Source organism: Dromiciops gliroides, chromosome 3 (assembly GCF_019393635.1).
Source record: "Dromiciops gliroides isolate mDroGli1 chromosome 3, mDroGli1.pri, whole genome shotgun sequence".
NCBI classification, from domain to species: Eukaryota; Metazoa; Chordata; class Mammalia; order Microbiotheria; family Microbiotheriidae; genus Dromiciops; species Dromiciops gliroides.
This window is the reverse complement of record NC_057863.1, coordinates 558,947,366-558,970,287: the sequence shown is the minus strand read 5'-3', so window position 1 is coordinate 558,970,287 and position 22,922 is coordinate 558,947,366. Positions and strand designations below refer to the sequence as shown.

Here is a 22,922-nt window from a genome sequence, read left to right as displayed (position 1 = left end):
CAGAGACAGAGAGAGACCCTCTACCAAATGTCTCCTATGTTCCAAGCACTATAAAAATTTGCCCTATAGTCCTAGACATAGATAGATGGCACAGTGGATAGAGTGACAGGCCTGGAGTCAGGAAGACCCATCTTTGTGAATTCAAATCTGGCCTCAGACACTTACTAGCTGAGTGACCCTGGGCCTCAATTCCTCCTCTGTAAAATGAGCTGAAAAAGGAAATGACAAGCCACTACAGTACTATTGCCAAGAAAAAGACAAATGGGGTAATGAAGTGTCAGACTTGACTGCAATGGCCAAACAACAGATGTTCCTGCCCACAAGGAACTTAAATTCTCATAGGTAAAGACATCACATAAATGGGAGCTGAAGTTGCAGGGAAGGGTTCAAGAAATCCAGAATGAGTTATGGAAACCTGGAATTGCTCAAAATAAATTTAAATTTGGATCATCAAAGCATAGGAAGCATCCAATTTTCCAGTGGGGAGGAAGTAGAAGTGATGTCCTGAGTAAAGACAACATGTCTGAAAATATCCGTTGGTTCTCAGACAAGAAACTACGGATAAAATCAACATTGGGTTGAATACGGACTATTAGTTTTCATATTTGTATTTATAATTGGTTATTTATTTGAAAAATACAATATAAAAATAGAATATAAGATTTATGAGAAGAAATTCTTAGATGGCAACAAATTACCTTTCTGGGAAAGACTGATTTCTCTTGTTCATTAAATGCTGAGAGGTAGCATGATATCAAGGAAATAGAGTTGAAGTCCCATTCAGAAAGATCTAGATATAAATCTAGGCTCCTACATATAGTCTTTGTGTGACTCTAGACAAATCACTTGACTTCCAAGCTCCCCATTCCCCATCCACACCCTTATTTCCAGAGCTCTCTAAGACTATAAATTGAAGAACCTTGTTCTTCTACATTGGTATAGGAAGTTGCTTACACGAATGAAATCATGAGTTTGCAACATGTCTCTACCCACAAAAAACCCAAACATATTTTAAGTCTCATTCTGGATACTTTGGGCTGTTCTTCAAAGACCCTGAACAAAATAATTAATTGGAAACAGCTGAAAGTGCTTAATTTCCCTCCAAATATTTCCAATCCTAGAATCTAATTCAGGTATCTTAAAGCTATAATTTGCCTTCGTCCCCCTCCTTTCACCAAGATCTGTACATAGAAGAAATGTCCAATTATTGCATCTGTTGATAAATTATGAGCCTCTAAAACCACAAGATCCAGACTGAGAAAGATAGATCATCTGTTACCTATCTGTTCTGAACACGAATGCCAAGGTTATTCTTTGTGCAGAACACAGAAAGGCAAGGTAGCATAGTAGAATATCACTAAACTGAAAGCTAGAATCCCTGGATTCTGGTCCTGGCTATGCCACTACACTGCTTGACCTTGGGCAAATCAAGCAACTTCTTTGAACCTCAGTTTCCTTGTCCTTAAAAAAAAGTAGGTATTAAGAGGCAGCTAGGTGGCACAGTAGATAAATCACTGGCCCTGGATTTAGGAGGACCTGAGTTCAAATCCGGCCTCAGACTCTTGACACTTACTAACTGTGTGACCCTGGGCATGTCACTTAACCCTCATTGCCCTGCCCCCCCCCAAAAGTAGGTAATACCTGCCCTACCTACTTCACAGACTTTTTCTGAGGATGATATAGATAAAACAGAATTTTTTTAATATATCTATAAAACTTCAAATAGATGTGAGGGATTATTTAATACGTGGCATATGGTAGGGGCTCAGACGCAAGTGGTTGAATCAATAAGATTCTTAGGGATAGGGGCAGCTAGATGGTGCAGTAGATTAAGCACTGGCCCTGGATTCAGGAGTACCTTGGTTCAAATCCGGCCTCAGACACTTCACATTTACTAGCTGTGTGACCCTGGGCAAGTCATTTAATCCCCATTGCCCTGCAAAAAAAAAAAAAAAAAGAGATTCTTAGGGATAAATCCCATGAACAAAAAGTTAAGGTGTTCCAATATTCACCCATTAATGCTACTTTTCTCCACCATCATAACTCTGCATCCCACGTGAGATTTTGGGGACCCATTTCTTGTTTCCCTTTTTTCCCCAAAATCTACAAAAATATAGATAAAATGCATTGATTTGTAGTATTGTGCAATAATTTGAATTAGGTGAGATTGAAAATTTCATTCTAGGAACATTTGAGCCTATTCTATAAGCCATCAGTGTGCTGAACTCTGGATCCATGGGTGGGTGGTGTGGGGAACAATTTTTAATTGGGGAGTGCTAGCTAAGCGGCTCGCCTCAATGTTGGGGCAAGGAAGAAGACCGGCAGCCTCCCTCAAAACAGAACAAGATTTATTTTAACAAGAACGAACTTAAAAAAAACAAACAAACACACAAACAGGATTAGTAGGATCAAGGGAAAGGAAATAAAATGGGGAAAGGGAAATTATAATACCTGAAAAAATACCACCACCCAGGAATCAGCTGAAAATACACAGCTGAACACCTGTCGCTTTCCAGTTTCCATCTAGAATGCCCAATTCTCCTCCCCCAAACCTAGAAACACCCCACGCAGCCCCAGCCAATGGGATGGCTGCTCTGACAGTCACATGACTGCCCTCACTAGGCTTCCAATCATTATAATTTTGCCAGGCCCATGTAGACTTCTGGGAGTGGTGATGACGTGAGGTGCCAGAGCCCTGGCAACACAACCAGTGGGTAGAGCACCTTGCGGTTTGCGGAGTCCCAGGCCAGTGGGCACTGAGGCATAAAAACCTCAAATAACAATTCTTTACAATGGTTGGAGCTAGTAAGAAAAGTACAAAGCTGTATACTTATTTCTTATCTTTAAGTAAGACACAAAATGAAGTACAGCCAGTGCCTGAATAGGACAAATAATGAATTCCATAATGTTCCCATGTATTTGATTTTGTACTATTCACAGTTGTAATTCTGTAAAATGTAGTAATTGGTTCCAGACCAGTGGAAATATGTAGTGCAAATTCATATAATGTTAGCCCTTTAGAGGAATCATTATTGGTACTCATTGGGACCTATCTGTAATATGAAAGGCAAAACACTTGAAGAGTTAAATAGATAATAATTGAATAATCAGGAAAAAAGACAAAATTCTATAGTTAAGTACCAGCTGAGTAGTAGATAGAATAGTTTCCAAAGAAATTCCTATGCAGGAGAGATGATTTTGGGGAAAGGAGATTCCAGAGTGGTAGTAGGAATATTCATGATTGGTTTCAGGGAATTATGAACTGCAAAAGGGTAGAATAGTATTATATAGGGGAGTAAGAGTAAGTATGGTTAAAAACAGGTTGTGGACAGGTTAGAAATATGGATTTGTTTCTCTAGGTAACTGCGGGTCATGGAAGGATTTGGAGCATGGCAGTGCTACACTTGAAAACAATGGTGACATATTTCCTATCTATTTCTGAGTAAGCATCATTATGAAAAACACATTTTCCCCCCAAATTAGGACAGTTCCAATGTAGGACACAAAATCTGCATTATTTTCTCAGAGCACTAGTGTGTTCTTTTTCCCGATTTCCTTAAAAAAGTGCAGAGCTTGTTTGTGTGTGAACTTTAATGTTTTAATCTCACCATTTGTAATACCGGTGGATATGCCTGGGTTCTTACCCACTGTCAACAAACATGCCTAAATCTTCTTATCTTATGAATCTTTCACTTGATCCTACTATTCACTCAAGGTACCATTCTATATCTCACCTTTATTTTATTTGCATACTTGTAGAAAAAGTTTGCTATACATCTCATATTGGTACTTTGTAAAAGTGGGGGATCTATATGGGTGAGACATTAACTATATAGTCAGATTTTTGCATGCATTGATCAGTCTTGCTGACATGTTTTTTTTTCTCCTTTCCCTTTTAAAAATACACATTATAAGGTGTAACACTTTAGTAGCAGAGAGATAAATTGAATACTGGGTACATTAAGGTGATATACAAGCAAAAAAACCCCAACATTTTAAATAAAAATCTATCCATACTCCTAAACTTCACTACTTTTCTTTGGGTATGTTTCTCACCCCAATGCAGTCTGATTTCCAATGTCATTGTGTGATTGCTTTGTCCAAAGTAACTAGTGAACCCTAAATTTCCAAATCAGAATATTTTTTCTCAGTCCATATCCTTCTTGACTGTAACCCTTGACACTGTTGATGACCTTTTCCTCCTGAATTCTCCTAAAGATATAGTCAGTTAAATGGTCCTGTCGATAGAGTGATGGGCCCTGAATCAGAAAGAACTGGATTCAAATCTTGCCTCTGTTACTAGTTGTATGACTGGGCAAGTCACTTAGCCTCTGTTTGCATCCATTTTCTCAACTGTAAAATGGAGATAACAACAGTACTTAACTTGCAGGGTTCTTGTGAGGATAAAATGAGGTAGTATTTGTAAAAAATAAAAAGTACTTAATGCAGTTCCTAGAAAATAATAGGTACAATAAAAATGCTCATTCCCCATTGCCTCTATTTTTACTCTCTAATCCTTAAGTTTGTACAGCTCTGCTCTTTCCTTGTTTGTCTCCTGCCTCTGTGATCATTCCTTTTCAGACTGTTTCATCAAATTATAATAAATTATACATATCATGTTAAGGCAACCAGATAGAGTAGAAAGAGTACCACGTGTGGAGTGAAAGGCTCTGAGCTCAAATCATATCTCTGTCATTTACTTGTATTACCTTAGCCAAATTGCATAACCTTTATGGGTACAAATCTTAATTTTGAAATGAGTAGTCCAGATTAGGTAACTTCTAAGGATTCTTCTAGTTCTAAGTATATGATCTAATCTTTGCTTCCTCTGTGTGTGTGTGCATGTGTGTGTGTGTGTGTGTGTGTGTGTGTGTGTTTTGACCTCCTCTTGGTATGATACACTTGTATGTACTGGATCCTCTTCTCCTATCTGTATATTATCTTTCTAATAATGATATTTTATCTAGCAGGTCTCAATGATTTGAATCTAAGGATCTAAACACTGTTTAAAAACACTCTTAAAAACTTAACAGCCTTCCCCCAAAGGATTTTTTTTATGCAGGGCATATCTATCAACACTTACCACATTATAAATTATAAATTAAAATATCTTAGTAATATTATTAAAATAGTTTTTATTGACTCTGCTGCCCCCTTGAAAGGGTCTCAGGGACCTGGAATGGTCATCAGACCATACTTGGATACCCATTGTTTGGATTTTAATGGGCTCCTGAGGATCAACTATCATCTTTTCTCAAGATGTCTTCATAGATAGATAGATAGATAGATAGATTGTTTCTGTCTGTATATATATGTATGTATATACACATGTATGCATATATGTGTGAATGTGTATGTATATGTATATACATATATATATGTGTGTATGGAGAAAGAAACTAGAACTATCTATCTATATCTATAGCCATAACTATATCTATCTATATCTTATCTGTCCATCTGTCTATCTATCTATAGTTCTAATCTCTCTCCTGAGCTCCAGACTTGCGTCCACTTACTGTTGATTGGATGTTTCCAACTGAATTTCACGTAAGAATCTCAACCTCAAAACCAGGTTATATTATCTTTCTTCAAAAGTCCTTTCCTCTTTCCTAATGTTCCTATTTTTGACAAGGATAAAATCATGCTTCTAGTGACCCATATTCATAATTTCAGAAATGTTCTCAACTCCTCAATGCTCATATTCAATTAGCAGAACAGTCTTGATTATACCTCTATGACATCTCTCATATCTCTTTACTACACTCGCACAGTTATCTATATGTTTTGGTACCTCCTTGATTTTAGCTTTGACTCTTGCAGTAATATCTTAAATGGTTTTCCTGTTTCCTCCATAGGAATCCATCCTCGACAGAGTTCTCAAAATAACAAACTTAAAATGAAGGTCTGCTGTCTCACTGTCCTACTAAAAAAAACTCTAATGGTTCCCTAGTGCCTTTAGAATAAAATCTAAACTTTTTTTCTTTAACCTTTCAGGACCTTAATAGTATGGTTTCAGGAAGTGGTCCACCTGAGGCAAGCTGGAAGAAACTCCCATAATTGAAAGAGCACCAGTCTTAGTGGATGAGACCTGAATTTAAATCCTTACTCTTATATTGCTTGAGGAAAAAGTGTATGATCCTAGGCAAGTCACTCAACTACCCTGTTTTCTCGGTTTCTTCATGTATAAAATGAAGAGATATTAAACTACCTATTTACTAAGGTTGTGCATAAAGGAAAACAAAAAAGAAAAAAAGGCAACCTCTGGAATCTAGGAGTATGTGTTTCAACGATCATTTCTAGCTCTCTTCTTTCTTACATGGAAAACAAGGAGCTTGAACTAGATGACCTTTAAAGTTATTTATGATACTATTATCTAAACCAGAGAAGTCAAATTCATAAACCAAACATCAAAATTCTGAAATGCCTTGAAAACTGATAAAAATGTAATGGGGAAATGTCAATTAAATAAGGATACAATACAGCATAGATAATGTTACTTTGTTGTTTTCTAAGTCAGCATGCTACAGGGATCCCTTTCTATTTGAGTTTGACCCCACTGATAGGGACTTTTAGTCATAGTTCTTTCTTCTGGAACCAGAGATTAAGTCTAATGTCTTTTCTCCATGATAGCTCTTCAAATATTTGACAACAGTCATATACCCCTTCCTTCTCTCACCTCCAAATATTTTTCTTCTCTAGGCCCAGTTCTTCCAGGGAGTTATTTTCTTAATTTTTATTTCCTCTCATTACCTTTAAACCTGCTTCAGTTTATCAATGAAACTTCTAAAATGGGATATTCAGTACTGAATACAGTACTGCACCTGGAGTCTGACCAATGGAAAATATAGTGATATTTTATATTCCATGTTCTAGGCACTAAATTCCAATATTTCAATATGAATCAAGAAATGGTCATCTAATCTCCATAATAGCTGATCTAGACAGGAAAAGAAATCAGCCTGCTGTTTATTGAGCACTAGTTCTAAACTTCCCCAAGTGCTCTGAGGGAGAGTAGAAAAGAAGAGGATACTGTCTCTGATCTTATATATGAGTGTGGAGAAATAAACAATTATAATAGCAAGTGATGGATATTAATAAACAATCTATAATATTATAATTATAATAAAATATGTTGAATAGAAACCATATAAATAAGCATGTAAATTCAGAATATTTTTACCAGCTTGCTGATAAGCTGATACAAATCAGGAGAGAGTCTAGAATTAGATACATACATCCAAAGAAATCTTGAGAAAAATTAATTCCTCATAGTAAAAATGATATTCAGCCTTCTCAATTACCATATATTATAATGTGCTCTTGGAGAAGAAAAGAGCACTGAATGTGGAGTCAACCAGTTAATAAAGACTTGTTAGGGCCGCTAGGTGGCGGAGTGGAAAAAGCACCAGCCCTAGATTCACGAGGACCTCAGTTCAAATTCGGCCTCAGACACTTGACAATGACTAGTTGTGTGATCCTGGGCAAGTCACACAACCCTCATTGCCCCATATACACACACACACACAATACTTAAGCCCCTATTATGTTCCAGGTACTACTGGGGATACCAAATATACAAAAGACAGCAAATGCCCTCATGAAGCTCAAAAGTGATTAGGAACTAGGTTCAAAACCAATCTCCTCTACTTATCAGTATGACTTTGAGGATAAGGGGTCTTGAGTTCTTCATCCATAACATAAGAAAGCTAAGATATAAATTCTTTTGATTAAGGAGTATGACATTTGTTTTATTTTTAGCCCCAGTTCCTAACATAAGGCCTGGCCCATAGTAGGTGCTTATTAGTTGATATATTCTGTAGATTAAAAGATCTCTAAGGTCCTTTATGGCTATAAATGATTGAAGCACTGGATCAAAGATTTAGAATTGGAAGGAAGCTTCAAAGTCTAGGTGTCCATCCCTTTTATTTTTAGATGATTTCTCTTTACTTCTTAGCAAGGCCATAGAAACTTCAAACTCATAATAGACTAGTTCTGCCTTATAAATTGTGATTATAGGGGACAGCTAGGTGGCACAGTGGATAAAATACCAACCCTGGATTCAGAAGGACCTGAGTTCTAATCTGACTTCAGACATTTGACATGTACTAGCTGTGTGACCCTGGGGAAGTCACTTAACCCCCATGGCCCCACCCCCAAAAATTGTGATGATAAGGAAACAAAGCAAATAGGCTAACTCATTATGGCCAGAGAAAGGACTGGAGTTTTATCTAACTTTTTAGACCACAATTTTCCCACCTAATTGGGTTATTTCCTTACAAATGTTGTTTTTCAGTTGCTTTAGTCATGTCTATCTCTTTGTGAGTCAATTTGGGGTTTTCTTGGCAAAGATATTGGAGTGGTTTGCTATTTCCTTCTCCAGCTCATTTTACAGATGAGAAAACTGAGGCCAACAGGGTTAAATAACTTCCCCAGGGTGATATAGCTTGTAAATGTTGGTAGCTATATTTGAACTCAGGAAGATGGATCTTCCTTACCCTAAACCTGGAACTCTATCCACTGTGGCACCTTACTGCCCTACTTCCTTACAAATAAATCACTGGAACAGGTAGGATTCTGATTTGTTTATTAATAGAAATTATGATACAATCCCACTCAGTGTGCTAGCTCAATGTCCATTAACTAACACCTGCTCATCAGGAAAATTTAAAAGCTAATAAATTTTAGTAAAGAAAACTCAAGAAAGTCAATCTCAAAGGGTTATTATGTGTATCAGTGAGGTAATGTACATGAAAGCCAATGCTAATAGTTTTTTTTTTCTCTACTATAACATAGTCCTCAGTCCATCTCACATCAGAAAAGCTAATTTGGTGACTTGATATCAACTCATTTTTTAATACTTTTAACCATATGAAGTCTTTTCATCATTATAGTCTATTATGCCTCGTTATATAGATAAGAAAATAGAAACATCAAGACAAGTAAGTGATTTGCCCAGGATCAAACAGCTAATAAGTGTCAGAGTTAGGTTTCAAACTCAAATCTTTGACCATCATGATGAATACTTCTTCAACTATACAAGGCGGCCTCTGAGAGAGCTTTCTTCTTATTTGTCTCAGGTGACACTTTCCTGTGGCTTATCTTTTTTCCCCTAAATCATAGGGATGTGGCTGTAGACCAGTACTGGCTATGAGCTCCCTTCTTGCACTGAGTATAATAGAAAAGAGAGAAATCTAAGTTTAGCAATATTTGGTTCTGGGTCTTTTTACCACTAGAATTTTGACTTGACTATATGTTAATCATCTTCTTTGTGAGGTTTCTCTCCCAGAAATATCATTATTCCACCAACCCAACTCTCTCTTTTTTTCTTCTTTTTGGGGGGTGGGGGGCTCTTTGCCATAATATTATTTTCACAGACCTTATTCCTCTGACTTGTTTCTGTCTTATAAAATATAGCACAGGGAATGACACGTGCATTATTCCATTCTCTCTGCCCCCACACTCAAGTTCCCTGCCCCTGGCAACTAGAGAGGACTCATTAGAACTGTCAGCAAGGAGTCAAGACTATAGTGTGAAGAGAGAGAGAGAGAGAGAGAGAGAGAGAGAGAGAGAGAGAGAGAGAGAGAGAGAGAGCGAGAGAGAGCGAGCAAGCGCGAGCATATATGCCAAGTCTAGATCTGGAATACAGGCTGACTCAAAAGTCAGCTACTGTTGAATGTGATTGATTTGTTTGCTCTTTTGACATCATTTAAAACTGATGCTGTTTAAATTCACTTTCGGGTTAGATTTTTGTTTTTGATTTTCCCCTTTGAGATCAAAATACAGATAAATAAATAAATATTGTCTAAGTGCCTACTCTGTACCATAGAGAACAAATCGTTTGGGCATTGTTAAAAAATTACAAAACGGTTTTTCTGTCTAATAAAATTATGATTTTAGATGACACTGCTTCTCAAGTGACAAATATTTGGTAATCTCACTTTTTAAATTTCATCATTGCCTTTTGCTTCTTACACCACAGTTATTTCCCAGTATCCCTCCCTTCGCTATAACAAAAAACTAGAAACTGAAACCAACTGTTAAATCAATTGCATCTGAAAGTATATGCAACATTCTGTTCCTGAAGTGCGGCAAATCTCTTTGGAAGGAAAAAAACAAGCATTTGTGCAGTTACTATGGGCCAAGCACTATGCTAAGTATTTGACAAATTTTTAACAATATCATCCCCATTTTCCAGTTAAGGAAACTGAGGCAGACATAAGTTAAGTGACTTGCCCAGGTTCACACAATAAGGATCTGGGGGAGGATTTCAAGTAAAGTCTTCCTAACTCTAAATCTGGGCTCTATCTACTGCACCACTTAGTTAATTGCTTCCTATAAAGAGGAATAAAATATGTTTTATCACCTTTTCTTTACCACCAAGATTAATTACTTCAATTAATCTGTTTTCACCTGCTTATAATATTACTTTTGTTCATTATTGTCATAATCATATTTATTCTTATTCTATTTACTTTTCATCAGTTTATGCAAGTCTTCTTATGTTTCTTTGAGTTCCTCATATTTGTCATTTCTTACAATATAATAATATTCCTTCCCATTCATATAAAACAATTTATTTAGTACTACTTACTCAGTAAGCACCTACTATCTTATTCTTTTTCTTTTTGGCAGGGCAATGAAGGTTAAGTGACTTCCGCAGGATCATACAGCTAGTAAGTCAAGTGTCTGAGGCCAGATTTGAACTCAAGTCCTCGTGAATACAGGGTTGACACTTTATCCACTGTGCCACCTAGCTTCCCACAAGCACCTACTTTCTATCCAAATGTTTGCTATCATGAAAATAGCAATTATTATCATATGTATATGTATGTATTATATATATACATATATATATATATATATATATATATATATATAAACATATCCATGATATGTATATACACACATAACTCTCCTTCTTTGACCTCCTGGAATCCATTACAATAAATATTACTAAATTGGAGAGTATGACACTTTAGTTACTTTTTTAAAAATAATATCCAACTGCAGTAGACTAACTTTTGAGACACCCTTTATTTTGTGACTTTTGTCTATGTGCTTCTATCTCAACACAATTCTTTCCATGGATTGAAAATTGGTGGTGACTTCAGACATTTTCTAATCCGATCCACTAGTTTGACCAATGACAACATTTGATGTCAAAATCAAGGCAGAGTGACCACATCTTTCCTGGTTCTACCACTGAATACCTTCATTCCTTTAGAGGAACCATGCCCTCTCTTTTTATCTCAAGATAGGAGATGCTTTATTACCCCTCCACAAAAGGCACAGGGTCCAAATAAATGTAGCTTCCATGAATGAATATATTGCTAAGGTTGGCAGAAGTTGCTTTGTTTGATCAGCACTATTAGACTGTTGGCAAGTTTGGTCAAAATGCACTCAACGATAAGATGCATTTGGCTGCAAACTATGATTTCTGTTCACATCAAGTTACAGAAGCTTTGAACTCAACTAGACATTAGAGATCATCTAATAACATTCCTTTCTTTCAAATATAAGGGTACTGAAGCTCAGAGGATGTGAGGAAGTGACACAAGTTCATGTAGCATATTAGTAAGAGAACAAGAATTAAAATACAAATCCTAGATGCTCTGACCAGGATTCTTTTCATTAACTCTGGACAGTGCTTTTCATGGTGAGCTGGCTCAGTCCTTACCCAAAGATTTTATTTATTTATATATGTGTATGTATTTATGTATGTGTCTGTGTGTATGTATATATATATATATATGTGTATGTATATATATATATATATATATAGAGAGAGAGAGAGAGAGAGAGAGAGAGAGAGAGAGAGAGAGAGAGAGAGAGAGAATCACAATCATAATCGGAAGGTTCTTTGGGTGGATTCCTAATGTCAGACTTATAGGATTACATGAAGGAGGGTCCTACATGATGGGTCGATGTGACTGCATTGCAATTGTCATTATTGTAGGAATAGCAACACCAAGAGGTCCATTGATATATCAAAGTATTGATACATACTCTGTATCATAATGATCAAAATAAATAATAAAAACCAATGTTTTTGATTGGGAAGGATGTTAAAGAAGAACATCACAGTTCAAAATTCAGGAAGTCATTATGACTTCATATTCTACTTATTGTTCAATCATTGTATTTTCAACATGGAGGCCAGAGCCTATTTGTGTTTTAACTATGGGGGCAGAAGCAGTTGAATACACGATACCATCATGAAGAACATTAGCCAGTACGATAGCGAAATACTAAATTTGTGTATTATTTTCCCACCTTTAATATGCTTTTGATAACTGAGGCACAAATTATGAATACTTTTTTTCTTTATAATTTAAGCTTATTATGAGCAGGGAGCATATTCTGTTTTTTGCCTTTGTATTTCCAGCACTTAGAACAGGGCTTAAACCATAGGAAACATTCTTTATTAAGCCTCTTTTTAGCTTTTCCCCATTAATTTCAACAGTATGACTTGAAGTACTTCCAAAAAATTGAACTACAGTTTTTTTCAAAGGTAGATACTCTTATGGAAAGAACACTAATCTAGAAGTCAGAACACCTAACTAAGTTCTAGCATTTTGAAGCAATGGAAAAGAAAATTAGTTCTGAGTTCCAGATGATCTAAGTTTGAGTCCCAGTTCTGGCCCTCGATATCAATTTGACTTCGAGTAAATCTTCTAAGTTTGCCTGGCCTCAGTTTCCTAGTGTATAAAATTAACAGGTTGAATTTAATGACCTCTAATTCTTTTTTTTTAGTTGTTTTTCTTTGTTTAGAATTTACATGTAAAATTACGTTTAAAAACAATTTTAACATCCATTTTTAAAACTCTGTGTTCCAATTTATCTTCCTTCCTTTCTCCTCACCCCCTTTAAGAAGGCAAACAATTCAATATGTTGTACATGTGTATAATCACCACTAATTCTTCTGACTATAATCTATGATTCTATATCAGAACAGTACCGCTGTTTCCTTGGGCAAGACTTCAGGTTCTTCTTCTGTAAAAGGAAGGAATAAGACTAAATCATAATAGTAACTCATTTTTATAATCATGTATGTTTTGGTGCAGTAGATAGAGTGCCAGGCCTGGTTGGAGTCAAGATGGCTCTTCTAGGGGGCAGCTAGGTGGCACAGTGGATAGAGCACGGGCCCTGGAGTCAGGAGGACCTGAGTTCAAATCCGGCCTCAGGCACTTAACACTTAATTAGCTGTGTGATCCTGGGTAAGGCACTTAACCCCAATTGCCTCAGCAAAACAAAATAAAACAAAAAAAACAAAAACAAAAAAAAAAGATGGCTCTTCCTGAGTTCAAATCTGGCCTCAGACACTTACTAGCTGTGCGACTCTGGGTAAGTCACTTAACCCTGTTTTGCTCAGTTTCCTCACCAGTAAAATAAGTTGGAGGAGGAAATTGAAAACTATTCCAGTAATTTTGCCAAAATAAATAACTCTAAACGTGGTCATAAAGAGTTGGCCATGACTGAAAATGAATGAACAACAGCAGTGGTTTCCAAAATAATTGACACACTGTATGTTATTTGGTGCTTGAAATAAAAATCCATTGAATTTAGTACTATTCTTACTCTCATTTTAGAAAGGAAAAACTGAGACTCATATTGCCCAGGATCACATAGCAAGTAAGTGTCTCGGGAAGAACCTGCCCCTTCCTAATGACATCACTCTATGCTCTATATCATATTTCCTCTCAAGTAGATTAATACATCATGATTCACAAACTATTATATAGTATCACATCCCCATCTCCTTTATAGATTGGCCTACACACACACACACACACACACACACACACACACAAGGAAGGGTGAGTGGGTATGGCTTCATTTTGTAGTTCTATGTCATTTATTTAGCCTTTTTAGCTCTCCTTTTAAGTATGTTTAGGTATGGGATTGGGAAGCCAAATGGGCCTGAATTGTGTTTTCTTTTAAAGTGGGTTGATCACAGGGGTTACAGGAACCCAAGTATTGTGAACTAGAAATTTCTCTATCCTTATAATGCTGGTGTCCCAGCAATCTCAGAAAGCAGGTTTTATGCAGCCTTAAACAGGGGGAATTATGTCTCTGGAACCTCACAGCATTTTGTGGTTACTTAATATGTCACTCATACATGCAGAGGGGCTTCTGCTCCTGAATCATCTTCCTTCATGCTCTGAGCTATTCTTTCATAATTAATATTTGTGTTTCCCACATGCACACATTGCCCAAAGGAAATTTTCTCTGAAAGATATTCTGAAGAGCATAGTCTTGTACCACAATTTACTTAGTTATCTATTCTTACTTTTTTTGCTAGCCCAGATGATGCAGGAACATTATTTTTAAATCTTGCTTCTTAAAATTGGTCAGTTTTTCCTTAAGCGATCACTGCCAGGTCAAAGAAAGTTCATTGCAATATATACTGGGCATTTACTGTGCTGTATCCCATCTGTCATTGTTAAATCACTGGGATAAATAGGCATGTTTACTTGTACATTGCTAATTCTCATTTGGACAGAATTTCATGTCATCCCCTGGTCTGTACAATGGTCCAATTACAGTTGATAAAATTGGATTATCTTTAATTAGTGGATCTGCCTCCTCGTCCAGCAGTCTGGTTAGACATATTTACCTTTAAATATAATGACCTCAGACTTGCCAAGCTAAATGTCACCTCTGAGGAAAAGTGCCTTTAAAAAAATCCTTTATAACCACGAAAGTACAAAAACAATTTCAATAAGATATTGTAATGAAGCTTAATTAAAGTTTGCTAAAGACTTTGAGATCTGTGGAGGAGAAGAACAAAAGACAAGTAAAATATTATTTTCATTAAAGACCATATACGGCTGACACACTATGGTGTTTAAAACAGAAGTTCTCCAGCATTTCATTTTGTTTGAAATGAGCACTTCTTTGCAGAAAGAATAAAATACCTTTTGCTAAGCAGCCCAATAGTTGCACTGTAGGTAGAAAGCCTTGTGATGTTGTACAAGATATGTGTATGGAAAAATCTTCTCTCAATTTTGCTGTGAGACATAACAGTAAAGGATTCTGACTGATTTCTATCAAATGACTAGTATATGGATAGAGTCTGACTTTTGTGAGAGGGCCTGCAGGAGGAAGGACTATGTCTTCCTAGTAGATGCCAATGACCCTTTGAGCAATGATATCTCCCTTTGAAGAAATAGAGAAATACCCCCTGGCTAAATGGGATTGGAGAAAGCCCAACACATCATTTCATGACATTCTCATTCTGGGAGAGATTGTACTGTCACAGTGCATCGATGCGGGAGGCATCCAGGCATCACAGTGAGACATTGTAAGACTTGGAGGCTCTCTAAGGCTTAATTTGACCCAGTCATTCCTTCTAGCATTTCTTTCTTGATCTCAGATAAAGGAAAAGAAGGGCAATTTTCTTTATTACTCTTTCTTGGCTAATGCATGTTGTTCTCTTGCTCCCAACACTGCTGCCTTCAAATGCTGGGCTTGGTTCCATTCTTCAAAGAAAGATAATGCTCTCATTGCTGAATGGTTGGGGTGGGGGAAGAGAGAAGTCCTATAGATAAAGAAGATTGGAGCCAATATCTCTCTCCTTCAGTTCAGGGCTCTTCAAACTGGTTATTTTTCCTACTGGGAACACCTTTACTTCAGACCCTAAAGGTAAATTTCACTAAGGTATATGGGAGTAGAGTGTGGGGAGGGAAAAATAGATCAGAGGATCACAACCTGAGAAGATCTTAGAAGTCATTTCATTTAGTTCCTGTCCCTTCTTCTTATATATGAGGAAACTGAGCTTTAAAAAAATGAAGTGACTTTATCAAGGTCACTCTGGTCATAAATTGTAGTAAATTTTAGAACTCAGAACTCCAGAACTAGTGTTCATCCCACAGGTATTCAGCCAGAGTGTCTGAATGCCAGGCATAGTATTTGACATTTAATCAATGGGCAATAAGGAGTTGATGGATGGATAGATAGATTTTGATTATAGATAAGTAGATAGATTGATAGGGAGATAGGCAGACAAACACATACATATGTATGGAATGAATAAAATACACATGTACGTCATTCATTACACATATGTATATATGTATACATTTATGTTTGTATGTGTCTATATATACATTATGGGGAAGAATGTGTACATGTATGCACATATACATGCATGTATACACAGTCACATATATACATATTTGTATATGGGTGTATATAATGTACACATGCATTTGCATATCAGAGTAACATGCCTAGATATGTTCAGTAGAAAGGTTATTCTAGAAGCAGATTGAAGGGCAGGTTGATCATAGGAGAGAGTAGAAGTGGGAAGTAATGGTAGGAGACAACTGCAATATTTCAGATAAGTTAGATATTTAGTACCTTTTCTAAGCTAGTGATAGTGGGAGTCATGAGAAAGCAACATATATAAGCAAGGTTGTAAATATATAATTGGCAGGCCTCTGTATCCATTTGAATTTAGTAGCATATAATTTATACTTGTAAGAGGCATGCAAGGCCATCTAATTTAATCTCTTCATTTGACTGATGAGAAACTGAGATTCAAGGAGGCCAAATGACTGGCTAAAGTTAAGCCAAATCCTGTTAGAAGTAGAGGGGTATCTAGGTGGTTCAGTGGATAAAGCACTGGCCCTGGATTCAGGAGGACCTGAGTTCACATCTTTACTCAGACACTTGATACTTACTAACTGTGTGACTGTGGTGAAGTAACTTAACCCTCATTTCCCGCCCCCCCCCAAAAAAAAGAAGCAAAGGAAAGAGCCAATAGAACAACAAATATGAACATTGAAGATTTTATATTATGTTTTTTTATATTTAATTTTTCTCAATTACATGTAAAGATATTTTTTGAGTTCCAAGTTTTTCTCCCACCCTCCCTTGCCTCCCTCTTCCTGAAGCCAGCAAGCAATTTGATATAGGTTATACATTACTATCATGTTAAACATATTTCCATATTAATCAGAACAAAAAGGAAAAAATGCAAGAATCAACATGAACAATAATAAAAAAGCAACAACAAAAGTGAAAATTGTTTGCTTCAGTCTACATTCAGACTCCATAGTTCTTTTTCTGAATGTGAAGAGTATTTTCCACCATAAGTCTTTGAAAAGAGTTGAGTCTATCACAGTTGATCATCACAAAATGTTATTCATATGGTGTACAATGTTCTCTTGGTTCTGCTCATTTCACTCAGCATCAGTTCATGTAACTCTTTCCAGGTGTTTTGTTTTTTATGAAATCCATCTCCTTATCATTTCTTACAGCACAATAGTATTCCATTACATTCATATACCACAACTTCTTTATTCGTTCCCCAATTGATGGGAATTCCTTCAATTCCCAATTCTTTGCTCTCACAAAAAGAGCAGCTATGAACATGGAAGACTTGATGAAAGGTAGTACCCTTGCAAAACTACTAAATCCAGAACTACTAAAGTCAGAATGAGGACCATTTGTAGAGAAAAGTATGCCTTGGACTTGATGGGCATGGTAATTTATTTTGAGATGCTAGTAGGACATTCTTGTGACTACTTGCTCTCAACTAGTGACTTCCAAAGTGGAGGACAGGAAGGGTACCCTGGACAGAGGGGCTATGAGATGTCCACAAGGGGATCTGACTTTACTCCACGGGATATGTAATCAAACTCTCAGAGAGCAGGGAGATGGGTTGCAACCTACTGTCCCTATGATAACCAATAACTGAGATTGTTCCAATAGAACTGAATCTATCCTTTCCTTACAGCCCAATACTCCTCTTCAACACTCCCACTGCTGTGCCAGATCTGAACATTCCCTCTTCTAAACCAGAAATTGGCTCCTAGAAGTTATGATCCAAGCCCAACTGTGGCAGCTGTGCAGGTGTGATTCAAAATATTCCAATCCCCCTTCTCCCAACACACACACATATGTACACACACACACACACACACACACACACACACACACACACACACACGCACTCACAAACACACACTCTAAACCACACCATATCTGCCAGGAAATAAACCAAATTTGTAGTGGTAGTGATCAAAAAAGTTTTGCAACTGTTCCTCTAAACAATAATAGAAGTAGGTCTGGGGCTCACAAGAGATGACCATAGAAAAATATAGATTTGGGAGTAGTCTACAAAGGAGAAGACCTTGAAACTGTAGGTGTAATTGAACAAAAAGAGTGTAGAGAGAAAAAGTTCTGTTGCTGAAATCAACACTTTTCTTCTCATTTAGTCTTACATAGTTGGGAGCCTAACTTTAAAAGTGAGTTAAAATGGTTTCTTAGGGTTTGTGTTGGTGAAACTGTGGTTGACAATAAATGGAAAGAGAAAATTTTCTTTAAATATTTTTAAATGCTACCATTACTGAAAATGCCATGTGTTCCTCCACATTCAGTTTTGTGGTAAATCTTTTGAAATAATTCTATCCTGTCTGGAAATCACTTGCTTTAAATTGGATCAATTTCATATACTTTCTTGTGAGAAAATGTTGAAATTCTGCATTTGGAAAAAAAAAACACAAGAAGTGGATGGCAGACTTTGGTGGGTGTCTCACTTCAAAATGCTGTCCTCTGAGCAGAATGTATTTGTTGTGGTAAGCAATGAGAAAGGAAATCTCCCAAATGATTCAGAGTAAGGAAAAGTTCTGTTTAAAAAACAGCCAACTCGTCAGTTTCAACTGTTTTGAAAATTGCTCTATTCTGAACCAGAAGGAATTAATCAGCATTTACTACTCAAAAAATTCTGTTTTTATTACAAATCCTCTTCCTGATTGTGTGATCACTGTTTTTAGAAAACAAAACTCCCCAATTATAACTTTTCAAGGGACCCAAAGATGATAGTTTATCTCTCTCATCAGTGATCTCTCAAGCTAAGGTGGAAACTACTTTTACTCAACTTACTATATTATGTCCTGCTTTGTGTTGGCAATTGGCTTTCTGGACAAATCTCTCTCTGGGGGGTCAAAAATGCCTCTCCAGGTATGCTCCTAATAGCATTCTCTGCTTTTGGCTAAACTGTTTCAGTCTGTGTGCATTATTTCTGGGGAGAAGAAGCTCTGGGGAGAATAAGGTCACTGTTTCACATGCAGATCTCCTACACACTGCTTTCCATGTGGTTCCGGGCTAGAAAAGGCAGGAAATGAAATGGCCAATTTCATCGCGACTCTCTATTGCGGGGCTTCATCAAAGAAGGCTTTGCGTGCACGCACACGCACGTACAAACACACACACACACACACACACACACACACACACACACACACACACACACACACCACGGTATAGTCTTTTAGCCCAGCTGTGTGGAGCATTGATTGCTTCTGCCTGGAGCAGGGATGCTGTCAAGTTGCTCTGTGAGTTGAGTCATCTATTGACAAAGAGCTACCAGCCAGCAGATAATGCTGTGCTGAGCTGCTGCTCCCTGCTCCCACGATGCACTGCCTGTAGCAGCTGTCAAAGGTACTGAAGGGTCCACAGCAAAGGACTTTGCAGCTGCCTGGAAGAAGGGGGGTCGGGGGCAGGGGGAAGAGGGGCCTCATTTTTCTCGAAAGCTCTCCAAGGAGACTAGTGGGCATCAGTGCCACATGAACGCCTACCTTACTAAACAGCAGAGCTGCTGCGGGGGGTCGGAGGGGATGGATGCTGGCAGGACTGTGCCTTCACTGATGAGGGAAGCTCACTGTGCCTGTGGCTGGCAGAGGAACCCACAGGGGCTCGGCTATGGGGCTCAGACCATGCCGTCTTCAGGACCCGGCGGCCAACCCCCAAACAGGACCAAGCTTGTCACCCTGTGGGACAGTGTGCGGAAAAGCCCACAGAAAATGGGGGCTAAGAGCAAAGGGCCATGTGGGGATCGCTGCTCCTGCCCCCATGGCTGGTTTAGCCCCCCAGCACAGGTGAGCCTCTTCCTTGTGACTTTTAAATGTGCCTTGGGACACATGCCTCTGGAAAGTTGTGTCCTCCTAGCATTGCCTGCAAACTTTCCTTTGCTAAGTCTTTTTTGCTCATTGTGGAAAGGATGTGCATTCTTGGAAAATGGGAGAGTGGGGAGCAGTAGCATGTCAGTGTTCCACATCTCTCCCAGCTCTCATCTCTGGGTGGTCTTTGGAAATCTTTGGATGCTATGGGGCAAGGTTTGGGGGGGGGGCATTTTTCACCCAGCACTTCTCTGACACTTGAAAATTTCTCCTTATGTTGGTCTTTTTTATTTACCAGTACAGTGACTTTTCAAATATTACCTTGCTATTCAGAAGAGCCTATCTTCATTTCCTTTTTGATCACCGAGAGAAAATTAGTTTTAATCAAGCACTTTCTTCTTTTCCCCACCCCAAAACATACATACACACAGTCATTTTAAAGACAAAAAAATTGATTTCTTATTTCATTTTCAGTTGTAATATTATACATTTTTTTTCCATTTGGGAGAGAAAGATATGCTTACATTAAAAGAAATATCATACTAATTAAAGGCACAATTGAAAACAATCTTATAACATTACTTCACTGAGTATAAAACCAAGGAACATTTATATTATTCACATAGCAGTGAAATAACCTCTTTACACTAATCCACTTCTGGAACAGATGTTGTAGAAACTCCTAATTTGCATCTTTTCTGCTTGTCCTAAACTATCACTTCATTTTTAACAATTCACTCTCCACCCCACTACCCTCTTACACTGAAAAAAGAAAATGAACCTCCTACCTATGACAGGAAATAAGAATAAACTGTAGCAATAGTTATTTCATAAATGCACAGAACCATACACATACATGCATATGTATATGTATATATAATGTGTGTATTATACAAACATATATATATATATATATTTATGTAAGTGTGGGTATATACATATACACAGAAAATTATGTTACATTGAATCTGCCCTTTAAAATGATCTGGGAAATTGAATGATAGAATTGTGGGAGAAAGAATCATTCCTCAATTTTAACGTGATTTTAGCATAATAGAGAAGTAAGTATTGATCTTATATAAAATGTTATGGTCTCGAAGCTGGCATGCATTTAAATTCTAATAGTGGCTTCTGAAAAGTACTTCCAAGAGTGTGTCATTGATCACTAGATCTTTGGGAATGTACTTAGGTGGCACTAGTTCTTGATTTCACCACTTAAAATAAGGCTTTCAGAGTGGATTGCAGATTTTCAGCCTTTTTACCTTAGACTATGATATACCGTTATACATACATTCAAGATTTGATTTAATTTGAAATAAAAATGGGTCATTTAGTTAAGTACTAGTTACCAATTATATATAAAAGTTAACCACAATTCCCTTTAAATGATTAGTTTCTATAATACTAAACACATTTCCTATTACTGAGGAATATATGGATATTTGCCTATGTATTTAAAACCACATTTAGCTGAATGTGTCTATATCTGGTCTATTTATAGATATAAATATATAGACAATGATATAGATGATAGATTCATGATTTAGAAATAAATTAGTTGAAAGGTTTACATCAGGTGATGAAACTGAGTTAGTTTTCTATACCGTTGTTTATACAGTAAAGTAAGTACACTACTATTGCAGTCCTTTTTATACTGTATGTAATATACTTTATGTCTCATGCAATGATTAAATGGATTTTTTTTCTTTAACTAGAACTTGTATTGGGTCCATGTCACAAATATATTTCTACTAAAAGAATCTCAGTATACTTTTTCATCAGTTGAGGACATCTTTTCCCTTCAATGGTTTAACAAAGTGACCTTATCACTTCAGCTTAATTTATAGTCACTTAATGCATTTAAATATCAAAATTGGTTGTCCATTCTGAGTCTTCAATGATATAGCCATAGCATGAATGAGCAATACACAGAGGCAATCTCATTTCCCAGAGAATTTAGGTTAGGGGGAGAGTTTGAAGGTGGAATGGGGAAGGGGAAGTATACATAGTTCTAATTTGCTTTCAAAATTCTTTTTTCCCTCTCAACCACATATTTATTTGATTGCAAATAGTTGTTCTCAAACATTTTCACATCACAATCTTGTATTTCAGGAAAAGAAGCTAAAATTGCAGAATGGAACTAAAGCCATTGGAGGCCCCCATCACTGTTTTCCAAAAGAAATATCAGATAGATGTTTACAAAGATATTGTCATATGCTAGAAAGGGCATATTTGGGATTCAAAAGAAAGAAATTAATGCTAGTCTCAGGACTCTTGGGGCAAGTCACATAACATTTCTGCAGTTCATTTATCTCTACTGCAAAATAAAGAGGTGGAATTATAGTTCTAAGGTCCCTTCCAGAGCTAACACACTGTGATTCTCTGTGTGTTTACATAGAGAATGAATTAAAACTAATTTTGTTGTGGAAATTTGAGAGTACCCCTTAGCATGTGTATTTTTTTAAGTGAGGTAATTGGGGTTAAGTGACTTGCCCAGGGTCACACAGCTAGTAAGTGTTAAGTGTCTGAGGTCGGATTTGAACTCAGGTACTCCTGACTCTAGGGCCAGTGCTCTATCCACTGCGCCACCTAGCTGCCCCCAGCATGTGTATTTTTAACAGTGGTTTTGCCATATCTGGTGAAATATTTGGAACCATTCCCAGAAAAAACATTTTTTAATTAATAATTGAAGGAAATAATAAATTTCATTCAGAAGTTGATGAAAATAAAGATGAATATTCCCATTCAATTTCATCTACCTATACCATGAAATCTGTCCATGGACTCACAAAGAATTAAGAACCCCTGCTTTAAGAACTTTCTTGGAATGTTGCAAAGATGAGAATTGATTTGGTAGTGGCTAACAGTATGACATCCACAGTGAAGACAAAAAAGAAGTGTTCTTAATAATTTATGAAGTCCAGTACATTACAAACAATTCCTTGAATTAGGCAGTTGGAAGGATGGATACAGGCATGAAGTTTTTTGACCTGCTCACAAATTAGCTGCATC

General features: G+C 37.0%; 1 protein-coding gene across 10 annotated transcripts in view; it reads left to right on the top strand.

The window, feature by feature from the left end:
* Window positions 1–22,922, top strand: part of DLG2 (discs large MAGUK scaffold protein 2) — a 2,692,860-nt gene that overhangs the window by 1,591,484 nt on the left and 1,078,454 nt on the right. Inside the window, exon 1 of one of the 10 annotated variants that reach the window (XM_043992746.1) lies at window positions 19,552–19,889. The exons of 8 other annotated variants lie outside the window; for them this stretch is intronic. In XM_043992746.1, coding sequence (XP_043848681.1) covers window positions 19,578–19,889 — 312 coding nt within the window. In that variant the 5' untranslated portion in view covers window positions 19,552–19,577. Of the gene's footprint in view, window positions 1–19,551; window positions 19,890–22,922 lie in introns of those variants that run through there. One more of the 10 variants, XM_043992734.1, reaches the window with a different exon arrangement.